At 37.8% G+C, this 13,214-nt stretch overlaps 1 protein-coding gene across 2 annotated transcripts in view; it reads left to right on the plus strand.

Moving 5' to 3' along the window:
• Positions 1–13,214, plus strand: part of egfra (epidermal growth factor receptor a (erythroblastic leukemia viral (v-erb-b) oncogene homolog, avian)) — a 71,170-nt gene that overhangs the window by 25,657 nt on the left and 32,299 nt on the right. For both annotated transcript variants that reach the window (XM_056264542.1, XM_056264552.1), the window contains exons 2-5: positions 8,487–8,638; positions 8,876–9,056; positions 9,308–9,442; positions 9,550–9,618. In XM_056264542.1, coding sequence (XP_056120517.1) covers positions 8,487–8,638; positions 8,876–9,056; positions 9,308–9,442; positions 9,550–9,618 — 537 coding nt within the window. The remainder of the gene's footprint in view (positions 1–8,486; positions 8,639–8,875; positions 9,057–9,307; positions 9,443–9,549; positions 9,619–13,214) is intronic.

Below are 13,214 nucleotides of genomic sequence, written 5' to 3' on the forward strand. Positions count from 1 at the left end.
GACCCCATACAAGGAACTTCCTGAAATGTCAGAAGGGCCTTTTTTTTTTTATTTCTCTGCTTTATTGCCATCCACTTTTTCAAATGGTAGTGGTGTTGGTTTTTTGAGTGTGTGAGTGTGTCTCTGTTTGTTCCGTCTTCTTCCTGTGTGTTCTTCAAGTCCCTGATCTGGAACACCCCCACATCTCCACAGTTTTGAGTCCATATCCCACTCATTGGATCCACTCCCAGATGGAATCCAGAATTTAGCTTCAAAGACACAGAATAGATTATTGTCATCTACACCCTGAGAATCTTTCATTGTGTTTTGATGCTATCTTTGTTTACATTGCGCCATATGTAGCGGAATACACCTCCTCTCCTCAGCCTCAAACAATTCTGTCCTAGCAGGAGAGGGAAGTGTGGGCTTAATGCACAGGAAGACTTGAGGAAATGCTTTATTTTCCTCATTAAAACTGGAAGTGGTCCTGAGAGGTTTAAACTGCTCTTGAAACCTAAAGCCTTGAGCTCTAGATCCAAGAAGGATGATTCAGAGACTTCAAAATTACTTTACAAAAACATCTGCCTTTATTCTTGCAAGAAAAAAATAATATATGTTCATTTTTGTGCAATCCATCTTCCAGACGGACAAATGAAACTTTCAACCAATGTGGGTATAAACTTATAATCATCTAAATTAATGTTATCTTAACATGTTATTTTATACAGGGAGTTCCTAATTTAACCTGTTAATTTGGTGTAATTTTTTTTTTTTTTTTTAATACAATAAAAATATATTTTAAAAATGAATACATTTTATTATAAAACAATTATCATATTTTAATTTTTGTTTTCTCACCTTTGTGTGATTAATTGTTAATCACACAAAGGCCACTAAAAAAAGGCCAGTGTGTTCTCTGAATAAAATACACCGTTTTAATTTAATGTTACAGGTGCCTCCAAAGAATATATAATGACTTATATAATTACATTAGAAATCATCTAGCATTGCTGTTTCCTCATAACAGTGGATTTATTTTCATATAACTCAATTACATGACTTGAACAGCTAATGCCATTCCAGGTAATGACACTGTATTAACGGAAAATGATCTGTTCCATTTAGTCTATTTTATGTTATCTTAGAAATTATTTTAGTACAAATTATTATTGTCTGTCTTTTTTGTCTTAAAGATGCATTCAGTAGTTTGGTGCAAATTTAAAGCCACCATAAAGTCACAATTGACAATTCTTGTTTTTTTATGGAATATTTCAGCATTGATTATAAATGATTTATCCATACATGTCAAAAAAAAAAGAAAAAAAGAAAATCATGTTCTCTCGTAATCTTGAATCAAAATAACTTCCCTTCCCTCTTGCAGCTCATCTCTTCTCTTCTTTGATGATGTGTTTACTGGCATGAGGGCGGGGCAACCTGTCACTCACATAAGATCAACCAATAGCAAACCACAACCATCCAATCAATTTCCCATGGACAAAATCAAGTCAACATCACAACATTTTTTCTTGTTCAAGAAGCCGTTTTACTCCGATATACCTCACAACATGAAAGAAAAGACTATCACAGCTTTTATTTCATGCCACCTGTGAGATTCTGAGGTGTACATCTGATTGACACTTTACTATTCTAGGTCACTATTAGTAGGTCACATGACTGTAACAACATGGTGGATATACTGTAGTGCGTTCTAATTTCATTCATACAGTACTAACCAAATGTAGTACCTATGCGATTTCTCTATGTTTTTAATCAGCCATCGAGGAAGGGGGATAGAATCTCAGATGACAGCTGCCATTTTTAAGCAAGAATTGTGTCATACTAACCACCCAAACATTTTCTCAAGCCTTTTCAGAAGAAATTTGTAGTAACATGCTAAAGAAACAAAACACGCTCACACCCTCTTCAATAAAGATAATTTAAAATGTGTGAGCAGACAGTAAATTACATTTTCTTCCTGTATATTGCAACAAAGTTTACATGACTAAGGTTCTTCTTGGTGTTAACCCTGTAGTGTGGATGCATGGGAACACTTAACACACATTATGAAGGACGTCTAGCACACCTATAGCCAGGGGCAAAAAGTAACACTCAAACAGTTACGTCATTTGCAGAGAGGAACAGTATACCTACTGAAGTTGAGCCAGCCTAGGTAAAGCCTCGCCTTATTATTGCACTGGGCCAGAAGGATTGCGAGAAGGAAGTGAGCTAACTCAATCTTTAACAATGAAACAAGTGACGTTACCTCTGGTCATAATTTCTTTATCACATGATACAGTATCATCTATGTTAATGGTAAACATCCTACTGTCTCATAGAGTCATGTGTTTTATGCAACATCCAGTGAAACCAACCAAAGTCATCTGCTCTAGAAGGCCTTCATTCTGCCTGGGACTGACGCAGGAAATGAGTAACTCCATATCGGCCATCCTAGATAACACTGTTAAAGACACTGTTTATGAATTTATCTTGTCCGGTGTGTAGGCGATGGGTTGATGGCTTTACTCTGCGCTATGAAACGCACTGTTTCATTGCGATGAGAGTATAGCAGAGCACAGGGAACCTGTTGTCTGACCCTCAGTTTTTCCTACTGAGCTGTTTCTTATAAGCCCTCTTCTGTTCTTCAGAACTACTTGCCTTTCCACTCTTTTGTAACATTATACAAGTCTTTACTGTCAGCATCCTTGCTGTCTGTATTAATGAATTAATGCCTGTAAAATCTTGATCGGAGCATCAATATAAATAATGCTACATGATAAAAAGAAGGCCTCAACCCGGTGATCGGTGATACTGCTTCTAGTGATTGGTTTCAGCCGATAATGGTTCCTGTTATCTGTATCAGCCGATACTGGTTCCTGTTATCGGTATCACACTATACTACTTCTTATCGGTATCAGCCGATACTGCTTCTAGTGATCGATATCAGCAGATACTGGTTCCTGTGATCGGTAACAGCCAATACTGCTTCTTATCGGTATCAGCCGATACTAGTTCCTGTTATATGTATCAGCCGATACTACTTCTTATCGGTATCAGCCGATACTACTTCTTATCGGTATCAGCCGATACTGCTTCTAGTGATCGATATCAGCAGATACTGGTTCCTGTGATCGGTAACAGCCAATACTGCTTCTTATCGGTATCAGCCGATACTAGTTCCTGTTATATGTATCAGCCGATACTACTTCTTATCGGTATCAGCCGATGCTACTTCTTATCGGTATCAGCCGATACTACTTCTAGTGATCGATATCAGCCGATACTGGTTCCTGTGATCGGTAACAGCCGATACTACTTCTTATCGGTATCAGCCGATACTGCTTCTAGTGATCGATATCAGCAGATACTGGTTCCTGTGATCGGTAACAGCCAATACTGCTTCTTATCGGTATCAGCCGATACTAGTTCCTGTTATATGTATCAGCCGATACTACTTCTTATCGGTATCAGCCGATACTACTTCTTATCGGTATCAGCCGATACTGCTTCTAGCGATATCAGCAGATACTGGTTCCTGTGATCGGTAACAGCCAATACTGCTTCTTATCGGTATCAGCCGATACTAGTTCCTGTTATATGTATCAGCCGATACTACTTCTTATCGGTATCAGCCGATGCTACTTCTTATCGGAATCAGCCGATACTGCTTCTAGTGATCGATATCAGCCGATACTGGTTCCTGTGATCGGTAACAGCCGATACTACTTCTTATCGGTATCAGCCGATACTGCTTCTAGTGATCGATATCAGCAGATACTGGTTCCTGTGATCGGTAACAGCCAATACTGCTTCTTATCGGTATCAGCCGATACTAGTTCCTGTTATATGTATCAGCCGATACTACTTCTTATCGGTATCAGCCGATACTACTTCTTATCGGTATCAGCCGATACTGCTTCTAGTGATCGATATCAGCAGATACTGGTTCCTGTGATCGGTAACAGCCGATACTACTTCTTATCGGTATCAGCCGATACTACTTCTTATCGGTATCAGCCGATGCTACTTCTTATCGGTATCAGCCGATACTGCTTCCTGTGATTGATTGATATCAGCTGATACTGCTTCTACTGATTGATTGATATCAGCCAATACTGCTTCCTGTGATCGGTATCAGCCGATACTGCTTCCTGTGATTGATTGATATCAGCTGATACTGCTTCTACTGATTGATTGATATCAGCCAATACTGCTTCCTGTGATCGGTATCAGCCGATACTGCTTCCTGTGATCGGAATCAGCCAATACTGCTTCTTATCGGTATCAGCCAATACTGCTTCTTATCGGTATCAGCCGATACTGCTTCCTGTGAACGGTATCAGTCGAGACTGCTTCCTGTGATCGTGATTGGCCCCAAAAATCCTCTTTGGAGCACCCTTAGAATTTTTTTTGTCCATACCATTAAAGTCAAAGGGTTCCAATGTTATTTTGGACCCCTCTTACTTTCATTGTATGGTCAAACACTCTTTTAAAAACATTTCTTCAAAATGTGTGTGTTCTGCAGAAGAAAGAATGACATGAGGTTGAGTAAATTACAACAGAATTGTTATGCTGGGGTGAACTTTCACTTTAAATCCTTTTTAAGCAAGATGACATTTGAGACTTCTGTCGTTCAGATGTTTACAAGCTTTAGCTTTTCCTTCAAGAACAGACACGTTAAAGAATCCGACCCAACAATAGCGAGTATCCTCCATGATAAATCTCACCTGCCACATGTCAACACCTCATCTCACGGTACAATACTAGTTTTCCTAAGAAGACTTGGAGGAGGGGTTTCTGTAAATGTGTTGTGCAGTTCATCCATTCAGTGTTTATAGAGAGAGACTTTTTGCACTTGTGTGACTATAAAGCTCCATTCTTCAGCTCCTGGTCTCCTTGTCTCAAGCTGGCTCCTATAAACTGTCTCAACATACGTTTATCTTGAAAGTGGAGTCTAGCTTATCCTAAAACTGGAAACAACTTTGACCTGAGACTAGTTGAGTTGTTTGGCCTCTCTGTTATCTGAGCCTATTAAAGAACTGAATTGCCACCCACACAACAACCCTTTCTACCACTGACATGCAATATATAATAAGCTATTTTATTTCCATACTATGGAAGTCAATGGGGGTACATCAACTGTCTGGAAACCGACATTCTTCAAAATATCTTCTTTTGTGTTCAGCAGAAGAAAGAAATTCATGCTTGATGGTGAGTATTACAGAATTTTTAAACAGAAAATTTCATTTTCATTTTCCTTAAAAAGGAAATTTAAATTCTTAGTCATTTACTCAATAGATTTTCTTTTATTTCCCTAATGATGATGACAGAATTTGTTTTTGTTTTTTGGTGAACTAGTCTTGCGACCCATTTTTACGCCCCCACCACCACAGTTGAAGACCACTGCAATTTAGTATTGTATAGTGATGGAAATATTGAGGATAAAGTAATGAAAGAATTGAGGAGGAAGAGAAAGGAGTGTAGCAGAACAGACCAGAAGCCATGAACACATCACTGTTGATTCAATTTTTTGTATTTGTATTGAGGTTACTTTTTTCTGTCATATTTGTCTTATCTAACGTTTTGAATGCTAATTTCTTTCAAATGAGTGGGAATTCCCATCACCCTTTCCAGCTAATCAAGTGATGTCTTAGGAAGTCACTTTTGAAATGACTGGATCTGTCTTCTGTTGCACAATAACTTAATTATTACTTATGCAGTAATGCAATTATTCACAATTTTACAGTGTGATGCATCTATTAGTGGAAACTGCCAAGATGTTGGTCTCATTGGGGATATCTTGTGGTGCAAAATAGAGGTTGTTGATACTCATTTAGTCATTAATCATTGACGCCTCACAGTTTTATCTGTTTTGATTGCTGCCTTTTTCAGAATCAGAGCTCATAATGGTGTCTCTGCAGCAATATAGACCAGAATGAGTAAATGTAGAAGTCATTTTTTCCCAGATGAGTGTGTGAGAAAGAGTAAGTTCTCGTAGCATTCATACGAGCTCTCTCTTTGCCATAAGCACTATTTATCTTGGCCCACCGCAGAGTCTTTCCTTTGCCGCTCAGAGCACTTAAAACGAACGCCCACCTTGACTGAATTCTGATTGGTTCATTAGCTGCAAAAGACACATGCCTCAGATTGGCTCTGGCTCTAGCATTTGCAGTTGATTTATTACAATCATTTTAGTCTTTTATTTGTATCAAATAAAGATTTTGGAAATGGCTTGGCCAGAGCCTAGACCTGAATTCAAGTGAAAACCTGTGGTTTGACCTGCAAACAAGTCCATCTAATTTGTGTAATTGGGACACATTTGCATTGCAAAATGGGCTAAAATTCCACAAATGTGAAATAAGCAAGAAGGCTCAAGACTGTGATTGTTGTTAAAGGACTGTGTATAAAGCTTTTTGTGCTCACCAAGACTGCATGTATTTGATAAAACAAATAGGAAAAACAGTAATATTGTGAAATATTATTACAAATAAAATAACTGTTTTTGACAGTTTAATGTTTTAAAAAATATATACATATACTTAATTGCTTTGATGGCAAAGCTGATCATCCTTCAGAAATAATTTTAATATGCCGATTTGGTGCTCAGGAATATGTATCATATACATAATTCACCCGCTATATTGCTAAATGTACCATATTGTTTTATATTAACAGACAACTATACCAGTATGGCTTCTCTTGAGACTCCTCTGCTTCAGAGCGGTCATAGTTAATGATATGCTAAAGCTCGCCCTGTACGTTGACGTGATTGGTTACAAGGTCTTTATTGTTTCTGAGACTGTTTTAATCTGGTTTAGATCTTATCTCTCTGATCGTCAACAGTTTGTCTGCATGAGTGGTTTCTGGTCTGAGGTTGGCTCTGTCTGTACGGGTGTTCCTCAAGGTTCAATTTTGGGCCCCTTACTCTTTAGCATTTACATATTTCCAGTCGGACTGCTCCTAAGATCACTTGGGCTTAATTATCACTTTTATGCAGATGACACTCTAAGCCTGGTCAAAATTTGGATGTTCCTTTTTTAATAGATTGTATTTCTGGAATAAAAATATGGATGTCCCAAAAATGTTTGTGTCTTAATAGTGATAAGACTGAGGTCTTACTCATTGGCTCCTCTCATCAGCTTCGTAAAGCTGGCTCACCAATTTTAAACATAGATGGCTCAGTTTTGGATTCACAAGCTAAATTAAAAAAAAAATTAGGAGTTATATTTGATTCAAGTTTGTCTTTCGTCTCTCATGTGCAGTACACCTATCCTTTTTTCATCTCAGAAATATTGCTAGACTCTGCTCTGTGTTATCCCTCTCTGACTGAAAAGCTTATTAATACCTTTGTTCTTTGTTTTTTTACTATTGCAATGCACTTCTTGCTGGGGTTCCTAAAAACATGCTTAACAAACTGCAATATGTGCAAAATTCAGCTGCAAGGATCCTGATTGGAGTCAGGAGAAATGAGCACATTACACCAATCCTAAAGTCTCTGGACTGGCTCCCGGTCAGGTTCTGAGGATGATAAATCCTTATGCTCACATATGAGGCACTGCATGGACTGGCCACTGAGTATCTGTCTGCAATTTTAACTTTATACACTCCCAAACGTCATTTACACTCCTCACAAGCTGGTGTATTGGCAGACACGGTTGCGTTCTGTAGGGGACAGGGCTTTTTCATCTTCTATGCTCATAGGCTTTGGAATGCACTCCCTCCTCATATTAGAGATGCACAGAATCTAAATATTTTAGGTTGGCTTTTCCTTGCTTTTCCTAACTTTTATATTCTAGTCTGTTGTTTTTTATTTTAAAATTCCTTGTGTTGTATTTTTATTTGCTTGTTCTAATTATGTTATGTGCCTTGAGAAGGCGCTATATAAAAATAAAATTATTATTATTATTATTATTATAAGGTAGTTTGCGACATACGAAACACTGGAGATTTCAAACCTCGTTTTTGAGATTGTCTTTGGTTCACTGCAGTTTTAAGGAGAAAATACTCAGCAATGGTACTGTTGACTTATGAATTTTCACATGGTTTGACTTGAATCATATTAAAAACGTCACATAGACATATAAACAACATTAAAAACTTTAATATATTTGAGGAAACTGTAATAGATTTTTTTAAAGAATTCTTTGATAAATAGAAAGTTACAAAAAACTGCATTTATTTTGAAATAGAAATATTTTGTAACATAGCCTAATAAAAGTCACTTTTGATCAATTTAATGCATCTTTTTGGAATAAAATTATTTTAATTTAATTTAAAACATCTTACTGACCCCATGTCTTACTGTATTATTGAATGAATAAAACTGATTCCAATGTGTTTGAAAGTATGTTGAAAAATAATTTGGTTGGGAGGTTTAATGGATAAACAAATTGCAAAAAGAAACCAAAAACTTGGTTTTTGCTTCTATTGGAATGTGAGTTTTATTATGCTTTTTTCCATGAAGGCCTCAGTGGATTTAATTGTTCTTTCTTTCTCTCTGTGTGTTTTAGTGTGTCAGGGAGCGAACAACAAACTGGCCCTCCTGGGAACAGTGGATGACCATTATCAGATCCTGGTAAAAATGTACAGCAACTGCACCGTGGTTCTGGAAAACCTGGAAATCACATATATGACAGAAAACCATGACTTGTCTTTTCTCAGGGTATGATATATATATATATATATATATATATATGTTTACAAACACTACGTTCAGTGCTATTTTACTGTTGTCTTACTGCTTGGTTATTGTAAGTCATCTATATACCAATGTTTTATTATTTTGTATTTCATGACAGATGCCTCAACAATATTTAAATTATGCAGTATAACAACTCTTTATATAGTATTAGTGTTGGATGTTAGTATTAGTTTTATGTTTAATGTTTCTGATTTTTAGAGCATCCAAGAAGTTGGTGGGTATGTTCTTATTGGGGTCAACTCGGCTCCCAGCATCCCCCTTGAGAATCTGCGCATCATTCGTGGCCACTCCCTTTATAATGACAGTTTTGCCTTGGCCGTCCTACTAAACTCCAACAACAGCATGGGATTGAATCAGTTACCACTGACTAGCTTAACTGGTATGTGCTTATATAAAAGTGATCTTTGTCCTATTTTTTTTTTTCTTCCAAATGAGAATAACACATGCTGACCTGTATGTCTTTCGCACATTTGTTTTGTAGAGGGAATAACATTCATTAATCTCCATGCCTGGTGCTGAAAGTTATATTTGGAAAACAATAATAGACCTAAATTTCCACTGTCACTCTTGGTGAAGTTTGTCATACAGTACATTAATGCATTGTTCAAACACTGTCACTTTCCCTCCTAGAAATACTGAAGGGTGGAATAAAATTTATCAGTAACAGTCATTTGTGTAATGTGGAGACCATCCAGTGGACTGATATTCTGAACATGAAGAGCCATCCTAAAATTATAAAGCCGGAAACAAACTTGGCAAAATACTGTAAGTCCCTCAAGATTATTATTTTTTTTAAAATATATACACACATATTAAATGGTATTAATTAATTTTGCACGTTGATTAAGAATGTTCTACTCTACCTCCCGCAGGTGAGAAGTGTGACCCAAGCTGTCACAATGGTTCCTGTTGGGGCCCTGGCCCTCAAAACTGCCAAACAAGTAAGTGGTCCTAAACTACTCTAATGACTGAATCTGAATGTTTTTCCTACTTTCAGGCTTTTTACTAAATTAGTGAAAACATACTATGTAGAAGTGTTTAAAAAAACAACAACACAGAAACCTTTTAAAAGCTAGCGACTGGAAACACAGACACTTCACACCACTATTCAAAAGTTTGTTTCTGAAAACCAGAATTTGAAGATCTCTCTAAACACGCCTTTCTGATAGCCTACTCTGCTCTGATTGGTCAGATGGCTCAGTTTGTTGTGATTGGTCTACTCTGCTGTCATTGGTCAAATGGCTTAGTCGGTTTTGATTGGTCTATGGTCTTATTGGTCAAATGGCTTAGTCGGTTGTGATTGGTCTACTATGGTCTTATTGGTATGTAGGTATAACAGGAAGTGAGACAGGAATCGTTTTAGCAGTTCAAAATCGATTGTTGTTTTTTAGGAGACAATAACTTAATTTGTCGTGCACTGTGCTCTTTAAAACTTTGCAGACCTTTTACTGTTGTCACCCTGGGTTATTGCAAGGAACACATATGACAAAGGAGATTAGAACAGGGAACAGACTTTAATGATAAATCCACAAACGCTTTAGCTTCAACATTTAAGTAAACGAGATTGGACAAGTAACTGAAAAAAACAGGGAGTATAAAAACTCATATATATATATATATATATATATATATACACTCACCGGCCACTTTATTAGGTACCCCATGCTAGTAACGGGTTGGACCCCCTTTTGCCTTCAGAACTGCCTCAATTCTTCGTGGCATAGATTCAACAAGGTGCTGGAAGCATTCCTCAGGGAGTTTGGTCCATATTGACATGATGGCATCACACAGTTGCCGCAGATTTGTCGGCTGCACATCCATGATGCGAATCTCCCGTTCCACCACATCCCAAAGATGCTCTATTGGGTTGAGATCTGGTGACTGTGGAGGCCATTTTAGTACAGTGAACTCATTGTCATGTTCAAGAAACCAATTTGAAATGATTAGAGCTTTGTGACATGGTGGAAGTAGCCATCAGAGGATGGGTACATGGTGGCCATAAAGGGATGGACATGGTCAGAAACAATGCTCAGGTAGGCCGTGGCATTTAAACGATGCCCAATTGGCACTAAGGGGCCTAAAGTGTGCCAGGAAAACATCCCCCACACCATTACACCACCACCACCAGCCTGCACAGTGGTAACAAGGCATGATGGTTCCATGTTCTCATTCTGTTTACGCCAAATTCTGACTCTAACATCTGAATGTCTCAACAGAAATCGAGACTCATCAGACCAGGCAACATTTTTCCAGTCTTCAACTGTTCAATTTTGGTGAGCTCTTGCAAATTGTAGCCTCTTTTTCCTATTTGTAGTGGAGATGAGTGGTACCCGGTGGAGTCTTCTGCTGTTGTAGCCCATCCGCCTCAAGGTTGTGCGTGTTGTGGCTTCACAAATGCTTTGCTGCATACCTCGGTTGTAACGAGTGGTTATTTCAGTCACTGTTGCCCTTCTATCAGCTCGAACCAGTCTGGCCATTCTCCTCTGACCTCTGGCATCAACAAGGCATTTCCGCCCACAGAACTGCCGCTCACTGGATGTTTTTTCTTTTTCGGACCATTCTCTGTAAACCCTAGAGATGGTTGTGCGTGAAAATCCCAGTAGATTAGCAGTTTCTGAAATACTCAGACCAGCCCTTCTGGCACCAACAATCATGCCACGTTCAAAGTCACTCAAATCAACTTTCTTCCCCATACTGATGCTCGGTTTGAACTGCAGGAGATTGTCTTGACCATGTCTACATGCCTAAATGCACTGAGTTGCCGCCATGTGATTGGCTGCTTAGAAATTAAGTGTTAACGAGCAGTTGGACAGGTGTACCTAATAAAGTGGCCGGTGAGTGTATATATATATTCATAGATTTCATGTGACGTCACACAGTGGAGCGGCCGCCATTTGTAGGACCGAATTGCAACATGCCGTCTATCTGCTGTGCTGTAAACTGTGATAACAGCAAATCACAAAGATATGTTGAGAAATTAACGTTGACCTGGAAATTTAAATAAAAGTAAAATTAGCAAATTACAGGTTAGCTAGCTAAATTAAAACATGTAGTTTACAATTGGAACACTTATTCTCTACATACAACCTTATTCTAGACCGCTATCTATATTTACATTATAACCTTAGTTATACGTTTGGCTGAATTATGTTGTTGTTACCTGCTTCAGTATGCTAAACTACAGCTCACTGTTTCTGCCTTAATGCATTGTTTAAATTAATAGATTATTAGCTAACTGCATGATTTATATACATTGCTGAAATGCATAACTCGGACACTCTAAATTGTAATGTAGACACATGCATTTTCTAAAAAAGCTGCTTTGATTGTGAAAAGCGCTATACAAATAAATGAGAATTGAAAATAAAGGTGTCCAAACGTCACTGATAATACAAGAGATATGTGCTTTACCAACATTATTAGCAATTCAGTTCAGCGATGCTTTTATGTTCAGCGATTACTGGTGTAACGTTAATATTGCTTGATTAACAGAGTGCCACTTACCCTTCCTGTTATCAAGAAAATTTTCTTCATGGAGGCATTTAATACAACACTAAATCATATAACATTACGATGTCCAGCAATCAATGTAAATAGTCCATTGAATTTAATTTGTTGTTTAATGAGATTCAACATCCGACTATTTTACATATGTACTTTGATGGTCCAGTGGCGGAACTTTTGCCAAGCGTGTCAGAGGTTCTGGGTTCTAATCCGCCCTCGTACCCTTTTTTATTAAAAAACCCTTATTAAAATCGATTGTGTTTATCAGTGGTTGTATATCAGTCAGGAACACATGTGTGCATTTTATTTTGTGATTTCATTAAAGCGCGCGTCCGTGTGAAGACTGTGCGGTGTGCGCGAGTCACGAGAGAACACTGTTTCTGCACCACTGATCCAGAGTCAACAAGCACTTTGATCACTTGATTTAAAAAACAACACATTTCAGCGTGCTAGATCACCTCTTATTTTACTTTTATTTATGTGTATTGGTACATCCGTGCCGCGAGATGTTTCAAAAGTGGTGGGGACATGGAGAGGGATTGTGGACGAGGTAACGTTAGATGTAAATGTCAGCAAACGTAAAATTTGGCAAGTTTTTACTAGACTTTAGTGGAGTCAGCAGTTCGTTTAACAGTAAATACGGATCTATACCTAAAGTATCTATTTTATTTAAATACCGTTGCTTTTCATCTGTGCTATTTAAGTGTGCAACATCTTTCCGATCACCAGGGAGAGATTATGCAATTTAACGCAATGGTCCTAAAGATGGCGGCCACAACAAAAAAGTCACGTGACTGAAACCCATGAATATACAGTATACACACAATTACCCACACATTCATGGTAGTGTACTATATAGAAGCATTTAAAATATATATATATATCAAAAACAGGAAGCTTTTAGAAATTATTTAGTCAAATAGAAACACTTTGTGGTTCTTAGACTTTAAACTGTTAATCCTGCACGATATGTAACCCTTTGTTATCTTAAACCTGGGTTATCTTGTTTCATGCTGTACTGGTTAGTAATGCA

Source organism: Rhinichthys klamathensis, unplaced genomic scaffold (assembly GCF_029890125.1).
Source record: "Rhinichthys klamathensis goyatoka isolate OS25496 unplaced genomic scaffold, OSU_Roscu_1.1 h1tg000011l_1, whole genome shotgun sequence".
NCBI classification, from domain to species: Eukaryota; Metazoa; Chordata; class Actinopteri; order Cypriniformes; family Leuciscidae; genus Rhinichthys; species Rhinichthys klamathensis.